This window comes from Erythrolamprus reginae, chromosome 6 (genome assembly GCF_031021105.1).
Source record: "Erythrolamprus reginae isolate rEryReg1 chromosome 6, rEryReg1.hap1, whole genome shotgun sequence".
Lineage (NCBI taxonomy): Eukaryota > Metazoa > Chordata > Lepidosauria > Squamata > Dipsadidae > Erythrolamprus > Erythrolamprus reginae.
The window spans coordinates 64,560,225-64,581,590 of record NC_091955.1 but is presented as its reverse complement, the minus strand read 5'-3'; the positions used below and the strand labels follow the sequence as shown (position 1 = coordinate 64,581,590).

General features: G+C 44.8%; 1 protein-coding gene across 9 annotated transcripts in view; it reads left to right on the top strand.

Moving 5' to 3' along the window:
* The window catches only part of TNRC6B (trinucleotide repeat containing adaptor 6B), a 151,371-nt gene that overhangs the window by 74,046 nt on the left and 55,959 nt on the right, over nucleotides 1–21,366 (top strand). For all 9 annotated transcript variants that reach the window (XM_070756087.1, XM_070756085.1, XM_070756084.1 and 6 more), the window contains 2 exons: nucleotides 693–714; nucleotides 14,532–14,876. In XM_070756087.1, coding sequence (XP_070612188.1) covers nucleotides 693–714; nucleotides 14,532–14,876 — 367 coding nt within the window. The remainder of the gene's footprint in view (nucleotides 1–692; nucleotides 715–14,531; nucleotides 14,877–21,366) is intronic.

Below are 21,366 nucleotides of genomic sequence, written 5' to 3'. Positions count from 1 at the left end.
TCCATTGCCACACTCCATAGCATAGTTCACTTTTGTGTTTTTATGTGACCTTTACTTTGGGAGGTCAGGTCATCTTAATTGAGATTGATATGCATTTTATCACCACAATAAAACCTTTATAAGTTGGTTTGAGGTGAGATTGACTGACCCAAAGTATCTCAACAAGTATCCATGGCTAATAGAATTGAATGTGGGATTCACCAGTCCTATAATGGCGATACCACATTATTAAAAGATGAACATTTTTTAAAAAATGCACATATAGTATCAATATCTGTGATAGAAATAGCAAGTTACCTGACTGAAATTTTAATATTGGAAGGTATGTTTTAGAATTCCACATTTAGGTAATAATATAAAAAGATTAGAATTGCCCCCACCCTCCTTGCCTTTCGTAAGCTGCTTAAAACCCACCTCTTCCGTCAGGCATGGGGGAATTGAGACCCTCTTCCCCCTAGGCTTTTACAATTCTATGCATGGTATGTATGTATGTATGTATGTTTGGTTTTTTATATTAATGGGTTTTTAATTGTTTCTAACATCAGACTACTATTGTACACTCCTTTATTGTTGCTGTTAGCCGCCCCGAGTCTCCGGAGAGGGGCGGTATTCAAATCCAATAAATAAATAAATAAATAAATATTTTAAAAATATAAAAACTTAAACTGAATGATTTTCATTTTTACTTATAGGTCACAGATCAAAAAACCAAAGGTAAGAAGCTTTAATTTTTCTAAAGCTATAGCTTTGCTTGTTGTTTTGAGAAATCATTCATATCCCACATTATATATGCAATGATACCTTGTCTTACAAACTTAATTGGTTCCGGGATGAGGTTCTTAAGCTGAAAAGTTTGTAAGACGAAACAATGTTTCCCATAGGAAACAATGGAAAAGCGATTAATGCGTGCAAGCCCAAAATTCACCCCTTTTGCCAGCCAAAGCACCCGTTTTTGCGCTGCTGGGATTCCCCTGAGGCTCCCCTCCATGGGAAACCCCACCTCCGGACTTCTGTGTTTTTGCAATGCTACAGGGGAATCCCAGCAGTGCAAAAACGAGTGCTTCGCTGGCAGTGGAAGTCCGGAGGTGGAGTTTCCTAGCACAGGGAGCATCAGTGAAATCGCGGCATTGCAAAAATACCGAAGTTCTCGAAACCCCACCTCTGGACCTCTGTGTTTTTGCAATGCTGCAATTTCAGTGAGGCTCCCCTCGCTGGGAAACCCCACCTCGGGACTTCCGTTGCCAGCGAAGCACCCGTTTTTGCACTGCTGGGATTCCCCTGCAGCATCACAAAAACACAGAAGTCTGGAGGTGGGGGTTTTTCACACATGGTGTTGGAGTTATTCAAACTAAAAAAACTAAAATGGGATGGCCTTATTCATACAAAACAATAACAAAACAAAAGAGATGTTATTCAATAGAACACCAAGCCCAGAAATAAGATTCTAACCAATGCTGGAAAGAAAATAAATTCTGAGAAATAAGCAAAATTCTATATTCTAAAACAGGTTTTTATTCTGGATATCTCGACACATAACATGATGAAATGAAAATCATTTCACTCTTGATTAAGACATTAAATGTTTATTAATTTGGTAGGTAGATCTTCAATTTAGTAACACCTGCCTTACTTACAAAATGATTGAACTTCAACTTTATATGGGATTATCTGAAAAAAATTCTGATCGTTCCTGGTGTGATAGGAAACAATTTTACAGAATCAGATTATAGAGACTGTATAACAAATCTATATACCCCTGTTAAAATGCCAGTTTTTTGAGATGTAAAAAAAAATAACTTCAGAATTTTTTCCACCTTCAATATAATATATAAGTTATACAATTTAATTGAATAATAGGCTGAAATGTTTTAGGATGGAAATGACAATAGCAAACATACAATAATGTGGTTTCATAAGTGAATACACAATTAAACTAATACAGTATTGTGATGAAACACCTTTTGATTTTATGACAGCATTCTGTCTTTTTGGGGTAGGAGCCAGTCAGCACCAACAATATTGTATCTGAGGAATCTTTTTTGGTCCATCTATGAGTCAATTTCATAAACTTATCATGAAGAAGAACCAAATTAGTTAAGAAGCCATCCCTTCATATCAAAAGAAGTCCTTTCATGTTATGTAACATAGACGTTGGCATTTTTTCTTAGCGAAATCCAATTTGCTCTTTGATCCTCTGGTAGGATATTAAACTCGAGGTGGTTGGTGCTTTTCATGAGAATTTGATATTTGTTTTCCAACATAATCATTTTAGCTCTCCTGCTTACAATCCTTTTTTTAAGTTAAACCATTTAGAGCAGAAACAAATGTTTTAAATAACTAATTTATAACATGTAATTTGCATTTATTGTAACTATTATTACAGTATAATGATTTATTGAAAATGTAAAGGTAGCCTATAGACAAGCTTCATTTGCTAAGAAGTGGGTTACCTGCTGAGACATAATCAAACCCAATATGACTTTAAATGCTTCATATTTATCCTGGAAAGAAATTTAACCTTGTGTAAAAGCTGTACCTATAAGGTACATAAATTTGCTTCTTTAAACTCATTTATCACTTCATTTCTTATTTTACTGAGACTGAAGAGATTCTTTGACATTTGACTTGTCTAAATAATAATATATCATTTAACTATTTGCGACCAGATCATTTCTGAACATGTTCTGTACTAATACTTAAGGCTATACAATTCTGTTTTCTCTGAATGTTCCCATTTTATTAAAAGCTATGTCTAGTTAAATTTATTTTTTTAATTTTTTTTATTTTAATTGGACTTTTATGCCACCCCTCTCCATGGACTCGGGGCGGCTCACAAAATATACCAAAATACATATCAATAGTTTGTCCAGTTAATATGCTAAAAACAGAATTCTTAAAATTCTAATTTTAAAACATTCATTCACATTCACACAATAATCACGCTAACAGCATTCATTGGACAGGGGAAGATCTAATGTCCCCAGGCCTGACGGCAAAGATATGTTTTTAGACTCTTTTGGAAGGCAAGGAGGGTGGGGGCAGTGCGAATCTCCAGGGGGAGCTAATTCCAGAGGGCCAGGGCCCCCACAGAGAAGGCTCTTCCCCTATGTCCCACCAGCCAACATTGTTTGGTCAACGGGACCCTAAGGAGACTATCTCTATGGGACCTCACCGGTCGCTGGGATTCGTGCGGCAGAAGGCAGTCTCAGAGATAGTGTGGTCCTATGCAATGTAGGGCTTTATAGGTCATAACCAACACTTTGAATTGTGTCCGGAAACCGATCAGCAGCCAATGCAGTCCGCGGAGTGATGACGAAATATGGATATGCCTTGGAAGGCCCATAACCGCTCGTGTGGCTGCATTTTGGATGATTTGAAGTGTCTGAACACTCTTCAGAGGTAGCCCCATGTAGAGAGCGTTACAGTAGTCAAACCTCGAGGTGATAAGGGCATGAGTGACAGTGAGCAAAGACTCCCTGTCCAAATAGGGCCGCAACTGGTGCACCAGGCGAACCTGGGCAAACGGCCCCCTCTCCACAGCTGAAAGATGGTGGTCTAAAGTCAGCTGTGGATCAAGGAGGATGCCCAAGTTGTGGACCCTCTCTGAGGGGGTCAATAATTCCCCCCCCCCGGGTAATAGACAGACGGACGTATCCTTGGGAGGCAATACCCACAGCCACTCTGTTTTATCTGGATTGAGCTTGAACCTGTTGGCACCCATCCAAACCCTGACAGCCTCCAGACACCGGCACATCACTTCCACTGCTTCACTGAGTGGACACGGGGTGGAGATGTACAGCTGAGTATCATCAACGTACTGGTTGTAACTCACCCCTTGCCCTTGGATGATCCCTCCCAGCGGTTTCATGTAGATATTAAACAGCAGGGGGGAGAGGACCGACCCCTGAGGAACCCCACAAGCTAGGGACCTAGGAGTCGACTTCTGACCCCTTGCTAACACTGACTGCGACCGACCAGAGAGGTAGGAGGAGAGCCACCGTAGAACGCTGCCCCCACTCCCAGCCCCTCCAGTCGGCACAGAAGGATACCATGATCAATGGTATCGAAAGCAGTTGAGGTCAAGAAGCACCAGGACAGAAGATAAACCCCTGCCCCAGGCCCATCAGAGATCATCCATCCGCGCGGCCAAAGCAGTTTCCATGCTGTAGCCGGGCCTGAATCCTGACTGCCGAGGGCCTAGATAAATAGGATACCTTTGAAGATTTTAATAAACAATTATCAAAATTAGTTCATGTTTATGTATTTTTAAGATTGTGTCATTTGTAAGGGTTTTTTTTTTAAAGTAAAGGTATTCATGCATTTCTCATGTCTTTACTTTTTAGTCTGACTTTGTCAAATGTATATTTTAAACATTTTAAAATTATAAAGTGAAAAAGTGTAAGATACCGAACAAATAAAAAGTTTTTCTGTGTATACTTTGCAGAATCCAATCTAATATGAAGACATTTTTTTAAAAAAAAATAAGCTATATTTCTAGTTACAAAGTAATTTTTTTTACAATTGTTTACAATATATTTGCCCCATTTAAAAACTATGGTGGAATATAGTCTGGTTTCCCAGGAAGGGAGGCAAAGAGACAGGAGAGCTTGGAAAATTTGATAGGTAATAAGAAGGTTAAAACTGTTCTCCTTAGCAGTTCCCATAATATAGTTATAGTTATGTAGATGATTGCTTTAGTCTGGCAAGTATCTGGCTCTAGATAAAAAACAATAAATGAAACTATTCAGAAGTAATGCCACATGTCATTCTTTGTTCCTGGTCCTGACAAATACCGATAGTATAAACATTTTTAAAATACTTTCTGTAATGAAAAACAATACAAATCATTTAAGCAGTTTTTCTATTTTATTCCTTACAGTCTAGCAGTTATAATAATTACTCATTTGCTTTCATTATTTTTTTTTTGTAAGAAATTTGTTCATATTTATAGATTTTGTTTCTTAGTGTGAAGAAATTCTGGATGGATGTTTCAGTGACAGGCTTACTTGGGAAAAGGACATTTAGTATTTCAATTTTGCATTCTGGGGGGAAAAGTTACAAAGAATTCACAAATACCACTTTAGAATATAATTCATAAATCAGTGTCGAATTTTGCTTATTTATTCTGCATCCTACTTCTTTTTTTCTAAATTTTCCTTAATTGAGTAATCCCCAATTCTCCGTACTGAAGGAGCGGGTCCAGCAGTCACATGGGTTGCTCATGTCCAATCCGGTGGAACTGAGCCTAGTGTTAAAAAAGCTTGCCGGATCCGCCCCTTCCCCAGAATTCGCTCAGTTCGCATATCCTGCGGTTGTATTGTGATAGCTCGTTCAACATTCTAACACCTTCCCTTCGATCTTTTTCTTCAAAAGTAGTAAGAATTGTTTTATCATTATTATTTACTTGCACTAATAGCGCCAGCCGTTTGCGGCTCGGCTTTTTTCCTTTGGAGAAGTTGCGGTTTCGTTTTCCCCCGGCGGTTTTGCCGTGTACGATCCCCGCGGCCGCTTGTGGATTCTTTTAATCCTTTGGCCTGGAGGTTCCGGTGCAAGTATTAATATATTGATTCTTTATTGTATATATAAATATTAAAGGGCTTAAGAATACCTCCTGCGGAGTGAGACGTCTCTATAGTCTCCTGGACTTAGTCGATCGCTTCCCCTTTAAGAAATTTTACGGAGCGATTTTTCGGCGCGAAGGCCTTCGCGCCCTTTTTAAATCTAGGCCTCTCGTGTTGGCCTCCTGCCAGCCGCGTAGGCCTCAGTCCACCGCGTGGATCCCGGAGCGGGCCTTGGGGGTCCCAGGCTAAATTCTCCACCGGCTAAGCCTCCAACCAGAGTGCCTTGGTTTACTTAATTAAAAAGTTTAGGGAGGCTGGCCCCGCTGGATCTGGGGACACGAACTCTGGGTTTGCCCAGATTGTCCTCAAGTCTCAGCAGCTTCGAGGCCTCGAAGCAGGATCCATTCCTCTTGGGAAGTCCTTGAAATTCTTCTCCTTATTTATTCAGTTATTGGCTCAGCCTTGTCTTCTGTTAATTGTCAGACTATGGCTACCTTTCCCAAGAGAGGCACAACTAAAGGTCCCAGAGAGGCCAGGCCTACAGGCGATGAGATTACTAGTATCCCCCAGGCCTCTTCCTCCTCTTCTCCAGGGGCCCGCCCCTCGACCAAGGTCACCAGGGCCGAGAAGAGAAGGGACCTAGCCCTACAAAGAATCCATGACAAATCAGCTAAACGTTTGAAAGTGCAGGCCCAAGTAATCAGTAGTCAAGACCCCCCAGAGGCTGCTAGTCTACCTCCTTCTGGGGTCCCTGTGTTATCTCTGGATGAGCCTAACCTAGACAGACCCCAACCTAACCTATGGGGCATAGGTCCAGAGGAACCAGATATTATTGAAGATTCCCCCCAGCCAGGATCCTCCCAGGCCTTTAGGGATTCTTCTGCCATCCCTGCTGATATTTCCAGTTTACCTCCTGAGTTCCAATCTATTTTTGCTGTGTTGTCCAAGGCCATTGATGCCAAACTCTCCTCCATCAATGAGCTTCCCTTACCTCCTCCTCCTTCTCGTCCCTCCCGCCCCTTGGGTTCTTCCCCAGCGGTTAGAGCTCCTATTCAGGATGATTCAGATTCCTCTCAGGACGAATATGAGGATATGGAGGATGATGAGGATCCTTTTCAAGGCCTATCAGATGATGAGGAATCCCAAATAAAGGTTCCTTCTCCAATTACCATTTTTCCTTCTCAATTATTCAAATCTCTCCTCCTCAAAGCTAGGATTTCTACGGGATTAGCGGCCCAGGAGAAACAAGCCTCCACTTCCACTGATCCCCCGGAGGAGAATTTACCTTACTTCACAGAGGAACAGGAGGATAACGAGGTAATTCCTATGCCTAAATTGTTTAAAGATGCTTTACTCAAACAGTGGGATTTCCCAGCCTCTGGCCTTAATCCCTCCACCAAGGACAGAAAGTTGTACAAACTTTCCTCTTCCTATGAAGAGCTTCTATCCTTTCCCAAACCGGATGAACCTGTCAAGATCCTTCACTCGGCAGCGGCTGTGCCAGGCGAGGCGGAGGAAGTCCTCCGCCCAGAGGACAAGCGCATTGAACAAATGCTCAAAAGAGGATTCACCGCAGATTCCTGGGCCATTAAAAGTTCTGCAGCGGCTTCCTTTTTCTCCAGAGCCATGCTGCTGTGGCTTCGCCAACTTCAACAGCATATTCCTCCCGATGACTTGAGAGGTCAACAAGACTTCAACAAGGTCTTTGCAGCCGCCCAGTACGTGGCTGATGCCACCTTGCAATCTACTAGATTTTCTGCTAAGTCTATTGCAGCTTCTACAACGGCAAGAAGACTCCTATGGATTCGCCCTTGGCAAGCGGGAGTACGCCAGAAGTGGCAGTTATCCCAGGGACCCTTAAAGCGCGACCTTCTCTTCGGTGATCTTCTGGATCCACTCCTCACGGAAACCACGGACAAGAAGAAGGTTTTGGGTCCAACCACGAAAAAGGCTACCAAAACGCAGTCCTTTCGTCGCCCAGGGCGCCAGCAAGATCAAGCGGCTTCCTATCAGAGATCTCCAGGTCAGTATTCCCCCCGCTTTCGTTCCCAAGGTAGGAACTCCAGGGGTAGAGGTTTTCGCTTCCAAAGGGGAGCTTCCTCTAACAGGGCTTCAAAAAAACCTAGATGGTAATCTATCCTCTATTCCCATAGGGGGTCGCCTAGCCCATTTCGCCTCTAATTGGCGTCTCACCTCCAAGGACCCCTGGGTCATTGACACTGTTCAAACAGGCCTTCTTTTAGAATTTATTTCTCCTCCCCCTAAACGTTTTATTTCCTGCCCTTCTCCCAGGTCCTCCTCAGATTGTAACCGTATGGAGGAGGCCATTTCTCATCTATTGTCCATCAGAGCCATTCAACCGGTTCCTTCCGGTCAGAAGGGCCAAGGTTTTTACTCCACCCTATTTATGGTTCCAAAGTCCTCCGGAGGTTGGAGAGCTATTTTGGATTTAAAGAAACTAAACCTATTCATCAAATATAGGAAGTTTAAGATGCACTCCTTATCTTCTATTCTGGCCGCCATTCACACGGGAGATTTCATGGTCTCCTTAGACCTCACTGAGGCCTACCTTCACATTCCTATAGCCAAATGCCACAGAAAATTTTTACGTTTTTCCTTTCAAGGCAGGCATTTCCAGTATAGGGCGATGCCATTTGGCCTTTCCTCGGCCCCTCGGGTCTTTACAAAGCCCTTGGGGTCCCTGGCGGCCTATATCCGGGCGTCTCCCATCCACATTTTATGTTATCTTGATGATATTTTGATTCATGGGAACTCCCTAGAGAAAGTGAAAACAGACCTTTCTATCACCATGTCAGTCCTTCAGGACCATGGTTTTTCCATCAACTTTGAAAAAAGTCACCTCCAACCTTCCACATCCATTCTCACCTGGGTTCCATTATCGATTCAGAATCCTCCCAGGTTTTTCTCTCTCCCGAGAGAAAACTCAGTATAGGGGAGTTAATTTCTAACATTTTATCTAATTCTTCAGTATCCATAGTAACTCTGTCTTCCCTTTTGGGGAAGATGGTGTCATGCATAGGCATTATTCCCTGGGCTCGCCTTCATGCTAGGGAACTCCAGTGGCTCCTATTACCCTTTCAGAGATCGGGGCACAGCAACTCAAATCGGCGCATTGTCATCCCACCAAGTGTTCGCAGATCCTTCAAGTGGTGGAAGTCTCCGGCCATGGACAAAGGATCCCCGTTCAGGTGCCCGGATCAATTTGTCATCACCACAGATGCCAGTCTATCGGGATGGGGCGCCCACGCCCAGGGGATGATAGCCCAGGGCACGTGGTCCCCGGAGGAAGCTTCCAGGCCAATCAATTGGCTAGAGTTAAGAGCCGTTTCCCTGGCTCTGAAGCATTTCTCTCCTCGCATTCCCAACCGGCACGTTCTCATTCTCACCGACAACATTGCCACAAAAAGCCATATCTGCAGACAGGGGGGCACGAGATCCAAGGCTCTCATGAGGGAGGCCCTCAAGTTAGGCCTTTGGGCGGAAAAACATCTTCGGTCGCTCCTAGCCGACCACATCTCGGGGAGCCTCAACGTCCAGGCGGACTGGCTATCTCGAGCAACGATAGACCCAGGAGAGTGGAACCTCCATCAGGACCTGTTCCATCAAATCAGCCTCAGATTCGGCCTTCCAGTCCTGGATCTCTTCGCGACCAATGCGAACGCCCAACTCCCTCGCTTCTTTTCCAGATTTCCATCCCCGGGAGCGGAAGCAATCAATGCCCTCCGGAGTCCATGGCCTCCAGGCCTACTCTACGCATTTCCTCCAATTCCAATTCTCCCGGACGTGATTCACAAGGTCCTCACCGAGAGGGCCCGAGTAATCTTAATCGCCCCTCATTGGCCCCGCCGGCCCTGGTTCGCGGATCTCCAACAGCTGTCCGTCCAGGACCCTTGGCGACTCCCCGTTTCGGGGGATATGCTGCGGCAGGGGGCCTCATTCCATCCAGACCCGGAGTGGTTCCACCTCACCGCCTGGCTGTTATCAGGAGAGACTTAGAACTGCGTGGTCATGACCCCGATTCAGTGGAGGTCATTTTAAAGGCCAGAAGGGGTTCGACCAATCGAATCTACGACCACACGTGGTCCAAGTTTCACCAGTGGTGTCTACAGGAAGGTCTCTCCCCTCTGTGCATCCCCATACACAGAATTATTTCCTTCCTTATGCAAGGCTTCCATAAAGGACTTTCCACCAGCACCCTCCGGCGTCATCTGGCAGCCATTTCATCTGTCCTAGGGGGTCCCCGCAGACAGCCTCTCCGATCCTTCCCTGAAGTTCAGGAATTCCTCAAGGGCATAGCCAACCTCAGACCTTCCAAGGTCCACAGGTATCCATCCTGGGATTTGCCACGGGTTCTCCATTCCCTCACGCAGGCACCATACGAACCCCTAAAATCGGCATCCCTCAGGTACCTATCCTTTAAGGTAGCATTCCTGGTGGCTATTACCTCTGCCCGACGCATTTCGGAGCTGGCTGCCCTCTCAATCAGGCAGGACCTTTGTCAATTCCATCAGGACAAGGTAGTCTTGCGACTGGACCCCACCTTCTTACCCAAGGTCAGTTCCATGTTCCACAGATCTCAGGATATTGTCCTACCTTCCTTCTGCCTCCAACGAGACCATCCCTTGGCAATTAGATGGCACACCCTGGATCTCATCAGAGCGCTGAGAATCTATATCCAACGCACAGGACCTTTTCGGAGGTCAGAAGCACTTTTTATAGCCTATCACCCCAGAGTCATGGGGGCCAAAGTGTCTTCAACAGTAATAGGCCGTTGGATCAGAGGGACTATATCTAAGGCCTATGAGTCGGCCTCCCTCTCAGTTCCAAGGAACATCACAGCGCATTCCACCAGGAGCGCAGCCACCTCGGCCGCTTGGGCGACTCAAGCCCCGTTGGAGGAGGTCTGCAAAGCAGCCACTTGGGCCTCGCCAAATTCCTTCATCAGGCACTACAAGATTGATTCTTACGCTTCAGCGGACGCTGCCTTCGGCAGAAGGGTACTCCAATCCGTTATCTCACACGATAGCAATCTAATCCCACCCTAGGGACCATCTATTGGGTATGTCCCATGTGACTGCTGGACCCGCTCCTTCAGTACGGAGAATAGGCGTTGATTGCTTACCTGAACGCCTCTTCTCGTACGGTGAGCGGGTACAGCAGTCACTTCCCGCCCTTGTATGTGTCTTCTTTACCTTTCTATATCTTTCTTTCTCTAACAATGAGAGTTGAACACTACAGAGCTTCACAGCTGAGCCTAGTCTATGGATTCGCGAATTCTGGGGAAGGGGCGGATCCGGCAAGCTTTTTTAACACTAGGCTCAGTTCCACCGGATTGGACATGAGCAACCCATGTGACTGCTGTACCCGCTCACCGTACGAGAAGAGGCGTTCAGGTAAGCAATCAACGCCTATTCCCATACCCAATTAATGAAGTTCCATGTGGATTTGGTTTCCTTGCTATGCTACTAAGGCTTTGTCACTTGGATTTCAGTTTGCATTCTTGTCATTCATATGTGCATATTCACATACGAACATGTAGTCTGCTAACCTTCAACTTAGTTATTTTAACACAAAAACGTAACTATTCATTGATGCTGAAGTCTCAAGGTGATATTCTTTTTAAAAATATATCTTTGAATCCTCCCCAATAATGGAATACTGTGAATTAATACTCTAGAACTCTACCAGAAGGTTAAAAGTTTGAGACAGGATGAGCTCCCATTCTTGCCCCAGCTCCTGCCAACCTAACGGTTCAAAAGCATGCAAATGCAACTAAATAAATAGGTTCCACTTTTGTGGGAAGGTAATGGCATTCTCTGCACTTCGGTGTATAGTCATGTTGGCTACAGAAGTACTATATTTTAGAGCAGTGATGGTGAACCTTTTTTTTGGCTCCAGGGCTAAAGGATGCACGCAAGCGTGTGCCCACACCCATATTGCAATGCTCTGCCCCTTGCATGCGCACAACCTCCGCACTGCCTCCGGTGCTCCCACCCACCCCACCCCTGCTCACAGGCCTCACTGAAGTCTCCAGACTTTTCTGAACCCTGGGGATGGCAAAAAAACAGCCCAAAAAATGTCTCAACTGGAAGTTTGTAAACTTCCAGTTGAGACATTTTTTGCTGTCCCTATGTTTCAGGAGGCTTTCCTGAAGCATGGGGAAAGCAGAAATGGCCCAAAAGAAGCCCAAAAATCAGCTGGCCAGCACACACACAGATATGGTTCCATGTGCTACAGGTTTGCCATCACTGTTCTAGAGTCAGACACGACTGGACAGGGTAAACCTTTACTCACTCACTCCTTTTGGTAAAGAACACCATCTTGATAACTACAGGTAAAACTCAAAAAATTTGAATATCGTGCAAAAGTTCACTTATTTCAGTAATTCAACTTAAAAGGTGAAACGTAATACAGTGATCCCCCGCTCGTTGCGAGGGTTCCGTTCCAGGACCCCCCGCAACGAGCGGGTTTTCGCGAAGTAGCGCTGCGGAAGTAAAAACACCATCTGCGCATGCGCAGATGGTGTTTTTACTTCCCAGCAGCGAGGAGCCGAAGATTGGGGTTTCCCCGCCGCCCACGCGAACTCCTCGCTGCTGCCGCGCCCGCCGCTCGCCCGCCCTGAAAGGGAAAGCCCCCCCAGGCCGGCTCCGATCCCCCAGGCCGGCTCCCATCGTTTTAAAACAGGCGCGCCGCTTCTCCGCTGACTCCTGGCGAACTTCCCCGCTTTAGGAGTCAGCGGAGAAGCGGCGCGCCTGTTTTAAAACGATCGGAGCCGGCCTGGGGGGGCTTTCCAGCAACCCACGAGCCCCCAACCCGGGCTCGTGGGTTGCTGGAAAGCCCCCCCAGGCCGGCTCCGATCCCCCAGGCCGTGTCTCCTTCTCCCTCCTCCTCCTCTTCTTCCCCGCTCTTCCATCCTTCGCCGCCGAGGTCGCCAGGAAGGGAGAAGAGTCAATGAACGGCGCCAGCCGCCGCCTCGCCCAACGCAAAGCGCAAGAGCCCAGACCCGGAGGCAACCCGCTCGCTGTCTGCGGCTCTTCGAGTTTCTCCTCCCGGAGGCGCGCTCGGCGCTCGCTGCAGCGGGGGAAGACCCAGGGAAGGTTCCTTCGTCCGCTGCCCACGGAAAGGGGAAACCCGGATCTTCGGCTGCAGCGAGCGCCAAGCGCGCCTCCGGGAGGAGAAACTCGAAGCGCCGCGGACAGCGAGCGCCAGGAAGAGAGAAGAGTCAATGAACGGCGCCAGCCGCCGCCTCGCCCAACGCAAAGCGCGAGAGCCCAGACCCGGAGGCAACCCGCTCGCTGTCCGCGGCGCTTCGAGTTTCTCCTCCCGGAGGCGCGCTCGGCACTCGCTGCAGCCGAAGATCCGGGTTTCCCCTTTCCGTGGGCAGCGGACGAAGGAACCTTCCCTGGGTCTTCCCCCGCTGCAGCGAGCGCCGAGCGCGCCTCCGGGAGGAGAAACTCGAAGCGCCGCAGACAGCGAGCGGGTTGCCTCTGGGTCTGGGCTCTTGCGCTTTGCGTTGGGCGAGGCGGCGGCTGGCGCCGTTCATTGACTCTTCTTCTCCCTTCCTGGCGACCTCGGCGGCGAAGGATGGAAGAGCGGGGAAGAAGAGGAGGAGGAGGGAGAAGGAGACACGGCCTGGGGGATCGGAGCCAGCCTGGGGGGGCTTTCCAGCAACCCACGAGCCCGGGTTGGGGGCTCGTGGGTTGCTGGAAAGCCCCCCCAGGCCGGCTCCGATCGTTTTAAAACAGGCGCGCCGCTTCTCCGCTGACTCCTGGCGAACTTCCCCGCTTTAGGAGTCAGGAGAAGACCCAGGGAAGCCGCCCAGCAGCTGATTTGCCCGGCGCCATCTACGCATGCGTGCCCATAGAAAAAAGGGCACGTATGCGCAGATGGTGTTTTGACTTCCGGGTTCAAAAATCGCAAATTACCCTGTTCGCAATGGTCGGGGACGCAATAACCGGGGGATCACAACCGGGGGATCACTGTATATGAGAGAGTCTCATTACATGCAAGGCAAGATAGTTCAAGCTGTGATTGGTCATAATTGTGATGATTATGGGATAAGTTCATGAAAACCCCAACTTCACCATCTTAGAAAATTAGAATATTATATGCAATCAATACAACAACGATATGTTTCACCTTTTAAGTTGCACACCTTTTGCACAATATTCTGATACAGTCATACCTCGTCTTACGAACCTAATTGGTTCCCGGGGGAGGTTCGTAAGACGAAAGGTTCGTAAGACGAAACATTGTTTCCCATAGGAAACAATGTAAAGTCAATTAATCCGTGCAACAACAAAAAAAACGCAAAAAAACGCCGCCGCCCGGCTGTCACCTTTTAAAACAGCCCGGGGGCTTCTCATCGGCCTGCCGAACGCCAAACCCAAACTTCCGGGTTCGGTGTTCGCGAGGCCGCCGAGAAGCCCCCCGGCTGTTTTAAAAGGTGACAGCCGGGCTACGGGGCTTCCCAGCAGCCTCCCGAACCCCGAACCCGGAAGTTCGGCAAAAGTTCGGGGTTCAGGAGGCTGCTGGGAAGCCGCGCAGCCCGGCTGTCACCTTTTAAAACAGCCGGGGTCTTCCCAGCAGCCTCCCGAACGCCGAACCCGGAAGTTCCGGTTTGGCGTTCGTAAGACGAAAAAAGTTCTCAAGAAGAGGCAAATTTTTTCTGAACCCCGGTTGTTCGTAAGACGAGGGGTTCGTATCTTGAGGTACCACTGTATTTCAACTTTCACTTGAATTAACTAGTAGACTGAAAAGCTTTTAGTGGATTCTTGGCAAACTTCTCTAACTTTGATTTCTTTTTTCCTTTGTGAATTCTTGTCATAGTGATTTCTAATTTTCTTCATGCTTAAAATTAGCACTATTTTAACAGCTCTTATTTATTGTGATTTTATGACACCGTTAAACTTGCAAACAATGCTAAATACTACCCATTTTTCATTATAGTGCCCGAAGCGACAAAAACAAGTTTAAGCCAACCAGTGACCGCCAGCCCAATTGGCAGCTCTCCATCGCCACCTATAAATGGTGGCAATAATGCCAAAAGGGTGGCAGTGCCGAATGGTCAACCGCCAAGCGCTGCCCGCTACATGCCTCGGGAGGTGCCGCCGCGATTTCGTTGCCAGCAGGACCACAAAGTGTTATTGAAACGTGGGCAGCCTCCTCCGCCATCTTGTATGCTCCTTGGAAGTGGAGTAGGGCCTACTTCCTCTCCAGCACCTGGAGCAAATCCAAACAACGCACAACCAGTAACAGGAGTGCTACTGCCATGTGACAGTGGGACTGCAACCGGTATGAAACCATTAGCACTCTGCTCATTATTTTGCTATTGGCTATGTCATATTTTTTTGTATTTTGAATTTAGAAATTGATTTTTTAATTACTCATTCATATCCTGAAATCTCTGTGGCAAAGTTTGAAGGAGAATCACAGTCATTTGGAATAAGGCAGAATACTAATCTAATAAATATTACAATATTTTTTTAAAGTTTTTCCTTTAATTATTCACATAAAGCTTAGTAAGTAGTTTTTAAAAATAAAAATAAAAGCAGGTTACATTTTTTCCAGCATATTTCCTTAGAGGAAAGTGGGGAAAAAATTCTAATTTCAAATTATTCTGATAAGAGATTTGGAATCTTCTGAACCTGAAAATGTGAATATTAGTTCATATGAATTCCAAAATAACCTTATACTAGATGAAAGATTAGATTAGATTAATTTATTGGATTTATATGCCACCCCTCTCCGCAGACTCGGGGCGGCTCACAACAATGGTGAAGAACAGTACATAGTAACAAATCTAATATTTAAAAATCTAGATTACAGTTTTAGATTAAAACTACAACCAATGAACATCTTAAAGTTATCACATGCCCAGAAGATATTTCTTTCTAGAACCATTATGAAAATGAACATTCTATAATGACATAAACTTGCATGTTGATATAGCTAGAATTTGTAATGCAGTCCTGTTTTTAAGTCCAGCATTAAACAAAATGTTTATTTTTCAAGATGTCTCACAAAGTGCCTGAGGCGTTATATTTAAGTTGTTTTGCAACATGTGATTGGAACTGAAATAAATATCCTATTTTTCGGAGTATAACATGCATTCCTCCGCCCCCAAAAAAGGGTGAAAATTTGGGTGCGTCTTATACACAGAATATAGCTCTACCCACTAAATGTGGGTTTTGACTTACCTCGCTGCTGGTTCGCTTCCTTAAGTGCCACATGGATGTTAAAAGCTAAAAAGTTTTTAACTCAGTGCAAAAACCCCCAGCTTCTGCGCAGAAGCGGGGGGGGGGGGGGAACGGAGAGAGCCAATTCAGGAGCATGTCCAACCAGCCATCGCGCCCTGTTCAGCAAGCAGGTTGGAATTCCTGCTATCGGTTCTATAGAACTGGTCTGAACCAGCAGGAACTCACCTCTGCCACCCACACCCCCATACCCTTTGGCCTCTGCCTCCCAGCAGTTGGCCTCCTTGCAGAAAACAGCACACAACCTGATTAGCACAAGCAAGTAATTGTTGGCCTCCTGACCATCAGCTGTTTCAGGCTGCAGGCAGGAATAGGCTATGGCAGTGATGGCGAACCTTTTAGACACCAAGTGCCCAAATTGCATATGCATGCCCAAGCTGAAAGGTGCATGCGTGCATGTGCATCCAAGCAAATGCATGTGGACATGTGCACGTGCATGCATGGACAGGAGCGCATGTGCAGCAAAGACCAGCTGGCTGGCAGGAGATGGGGTCATCCTAGCACTGGCAGCATGGCAAGAGGTAAGATCTTTTTCTTACCTGAGCTTGTGTTTTGTAGTTTGTAGGGAAACAAGCTCACAAAAGAAATGCGAGACCTGATCTGGGATAATTGCATGCATACCAGCAGAGAGGGCTCTGTGTCAGCTCTGGCATGTGTGCCATAGGTTCTTCATCAAAGGGCTATGGCAATCCCTGCAGCCTGAAACTTAGCTGCTTGTGCTAATCAGGCGACTAAAACTGAAAGTGAAGCTGAAACAGGCTGTTTGCAGCAAGGAGGCAAATTGCTGGGTTAGGGTTAGAGTTACAGTTTTAGGCAGATTTTTATTTTCTTGTCCAATCAGGCTGTACTGAAACTAAAACTGGCTGTTTGCTGCAAGGAGTAATTCAATAACTATAAATGCCTATAGAATGTTCAAATTTGTTAGACTTATTTTTTAAAGAGTGCTTTATTATTGTTCTATATACTTAACAAAATGAAGAAGCTTTTTAAAATAAATGCTTGATCTGAAGAGGCCAGTGTTATTGTATCTTCTTTTAAATAGCAGAGAATAACATACTTCCAGAAAGCCCCATCAATTTTAACAGCATCTGTACAAGTAAACTCTGAAATGCAACAGTATCCTGTTGTAGTATTAAGAAAAGGCAGCTGAGTTAGACCCTGACTTCGTCATGTTTGGAGTAGATCTATTTGGAATAGATCTATTTAAATAATTGGAAATGTGACTACATTTAAGAAAACATTCTGGCATTAATGTACTGCCATAATGTATATTTCTCCAATTCTTTACTATTTCTATGTGTCAGGCACACATGCACCGAAATACACCACTCATAGTGTATTTCATCTGTACTGTTTGCTGCAAGGAGGCAAATTTCTGGGAGGCAGATCTGTTTCTTCCCCAAAAGCTAGGTGTATCTTATACTTTGGAGCGTCATATACTCCAAAAAATATAGTAAATAAAATAAATGTGATTGGCCCTTATTTTTCATCCAGATCTTTCCAGCCTAGCCAGCACAATCCAGTTATCACTGTTGATGGCTATGCCACATAGGATGATGGGATATTGAGAAAAAACAAGCATTGAACATATCCAGATGGAATATGATAGGTTGAAGTTGCATTTGCCTACCTCCAAAGTTATAGTTGCCTGTTGTTTTTTAATTATTCCTGTGAAATTAAGATACATAGGTTTTATATATGTACCTGCTTCATTTTGCATATACGTCTTGTAAAGGTAAGTGTGTGAATTACTTTGCTTCAGGGTCACATAACGTAGTAACTCTGTAAATACACTGCTCAAAAAAAAATAAAGGGAACACTTAAACAACCCAATATAACTCCCAAGTAAATCAAACTTCTGTGAAATCAAACTGTCCACTTAGGAAGCAACACTGATTGACAATCAATTTCATTTTGTTGTCAGCACATTCATCTTTGTACAGAACAAAGTATTCAATGAGAATATTTCATTCATTCAGATCTAGGATGTGTTATTTGAGTGTTCCCTTTATTTTTTTGAGCAGTATATAAAGACATTCAGACCCAACTTGAGACCTAAGAAACATAATTTCTCTTAAGACTTTCTGTGAGAAATCCCTTTGAATTCTTATCAATTCCTGATTGTCCTATCAGTGATAGCATCTAATCACTTTATCTTTTGTCAGCCTTTATCTTTAATTGCCTTTGATTGTTTTCTTAAGCATCAGCATCTTCTCCAATGACTTGCTTTTGCATGTGTCCAAACTACAGTTTTAGCTACACTATTAGGGCTATTGTGACATCCAGTTTTACTTCATCTAGCATTGAATTATTTATTTATTTATTCAGTTTTTATGCCGCCCTTCTCCTTAGACTCAGGGCGGCTTACAACATGTTAGCAACAGCACTTTTTAACATAGCCAGCATATTGCCCCCACAATCCGCATCCTCACTTTACCCACCTCACAAGGATGGAAGGCGGAGTCAACCTTGAGCTGGTGATGAGATTTGAACCGCTGACCTACAGATCTACAGTCAGCTTCAGCAGTACAGCACTCTACCTGCTGCGCCACCACCATGGCTGATTATTTGCTTTTCTTATAGTTCGTGGGGCTCGCATCAATTTTCTCCCAAAATTGAAATTCAGAGTCATCAGTTTTCTTTGTTCAGCCATTCTTATGGTCCCATTTTCGTAGCTACATATTACCACTAAGATGTAACTAGTAATATGTGCCTCTATTTTATAGCATCAGTCATGAATTTTTGAACCTAGGAAAATAATCTACTATACTTATGTCTATTTGTTTGGATTGGCATTACCTATTGTTGTAACTTTAGTTTCTGTTAATATTGAGCAATAGTATACTACTACTATAATATCTTTTTCACCTTCCACAAGGGATTCCCTAGGTTTTCCTTGAGTTCAGCTATCAAGGCGATATATATTGCATTTAAATTAACCTTGGCAAGTCCTGTCCCAACTTTGAAATACAGTGGTACCTCGTCTTGCGAACTTAATTTGTTCCATGACGAGGTTCGTAAGAAGAAAAGTTTGTAAGATGAAACAATGTTTCCCATAGGAATCAATGTAAAAGCGAATAATGCCTGTAAGCCCATTAGGAAAATCCAATGAGTCCCTGCCTCCCGTTTTTGTCCACCCCACTGTGCTCATCTCCCCCACACCTTTCTCCTCTCTTGAGCTCCATGAGTCCCTGCCTCCCGTTTTTGTCCACCCCAGTGTGGTTATTTCCCCCATGCAGTTTGGAAGGGGGGAGTTTGCCGCTGGGATTCAAAGCAGCGCTGGCAAAAATGAAGGGAATCCCAGCAAGGGGAGCCTCAGGGAAATCTCAGCAATGCAAGAACAGGTGCTTTGGCTGGCAACGGAAGTCCGGAGGCAGGGATTCCCAGGGAAATCCGAGCGCTTTGGGGCATCCCAGTGGCGGCGGATCAGATTTGTAAGGTGAAAATAGTTCGGAAGAAGAGGCAAAAAAATCAAACACCGGGTTCGTATCATGAAAAGTTCATATGAAGAGGGGTTCATAAGACGAGGTATCACTGTGTTGAATTGTTCCATATTCTGTTCTAACTGTTGTTTCCTTGCTCATTATACAACAGATACCCGAGTAACCCGGTATTTCTTTGATTTAAAAGGATAGGCCATGTAATAGTTCAAAAGGCAGGCCTAAGTCCACATAATCAGGAACTGTAATATAATCAAGAAAAAAATGATAATTAGAAAGTCAGTGATATGAGTTATTCTTGCTTTTAAAATTATAAAAACTCTTTCCCATTATCTGTCAGATAATTTTTTTGAACTGTTTGAAGCTGCAGTTCAGGAAATCATCATAGCCCTTAATCCAAGATCTTTAAGAAAACACATTGTTTTCTATGGGACATTTTGCTGGAAACTGAAAATAAATGCCGAGTTTGAGCAAAAGAGCCATAAATCACGGCCATGTGACCAATTATAACTCAAGGACCACCTGTATAGCATTCTTCCATTCCCTCACTTCAGCTTCCTTTTAAATAATTTCATGAGTTTTATTTTTAATTCCATTTGTTTTGTCGGAGGTTATTTTTTTAGCTTTGTTTTCCAAACAGTTTTTCTTTTTATTTACATAAACATTGTTCTGCAGTCTCCTGATTTTTCCTTGTTCGCTTTACTCCGTGCAACAGTCTTTTTCTTTGTCTAATCTTACACAATTACTTTCTCTCAGGTATTGCAGCAATGATTATCTTATCTACATTTTCCCCGTCTAAGCCTCTCTTTCACCTTCCTCATTGCACTAAGCATTCTTTTTCATTAATCCTACTAATGTTCCATCTCACATTTCTGTGGCATTCCGAACTTTACTCTTTCAAGCAGCTTCTGCAGCTTCTTTCCTTTTATCTCCTTTTCATTCTAATAGAATATTAATTTGTCTTCTAATTCAATTAAAAGATTCATATATTGTTTTTGTGCCCTTTTTTTACTTTAATTCCCATTTTCCTCCATGTTGATTTTGTTTCCAGATCCATTCTTCACATTAGCAAATATTCTGTCCTATATTCAGAACTTTTCATCACACTTTTATGCTTCACTAATTCTGTTTTCAGCATAACAATTTAAATCAATTGTAATTTTTAATTTATATTAATAAATTTAATATATAAATTCATTATATTAATATGTTTAGATTTATGGTTAAATTATATATCCAAACTAAGTTTTTTTTTAAACAGACCATTCTTAACAGTAACTTTTTTTCTCCTTGGGTCATGCTCATTCAACAATTTGCATAATTTTACCCCAAACCTGGTTTACCTGGTTCTTTCGTTATCATAATTCATTGGATTGTAACATGCACTACCAACCTATAGATATCTTTTTTCATAAACATCAACAACCAATACAGTGGTCCCTCGACTTGCGCGTTCTCGATTAGCGCGAAACGCTGCAACGCGGTTTTTCAAAAAATATTATTTAAAAAATAAAATATTAAAATATTATTTAAAAAAAATAAAATATTAAAAAATAATTTTTTTTTTATTCTGTTCCCTGAATGGAGACCGCCGGCCGCTCAATCGGGCCGGCAGGGAACAGAATGGAGCCTTCCGCGGCGGGGCTGGTAAGGGGGGGAGCCGAGGGGGGAGCCGAGCCCAGCCCCGTGGCATTCGCTTTCCTCCCGCCGGCAGCCGACTGATCGTGGGCTCCTTCGCAACCTCGGAGAGCTTCCTGGTTTTCGTGAGCTTTCATGCCCCGGAAGCTCTCCGAGGTTGCGAAGGAGCCCACAATCAGTCTCGGCTGCGGGTGGGAGGAAGGTGAATCCCCCGTGGGCTCCGTTACATTTTCCGCTGCCAGCCAGGCCATGCTGGCGGCAGCGGAACAATCGCTGGGTGGAAGGCGTGCTCGGCTCTGCCGCTCCAGCCGCTTTCGGCCGAGCCTCCCCGGCCAAGCAGCCAGGGAAGTCGAGCCAGGCGTGGCGGCGGCAGCGCTGCTTCTCCGGTCGCCCGGTCCTCTCCTGCCTCCTGCGCCGATGTTCCCCGCTGCGACGGAAGGCAGTCGCTTG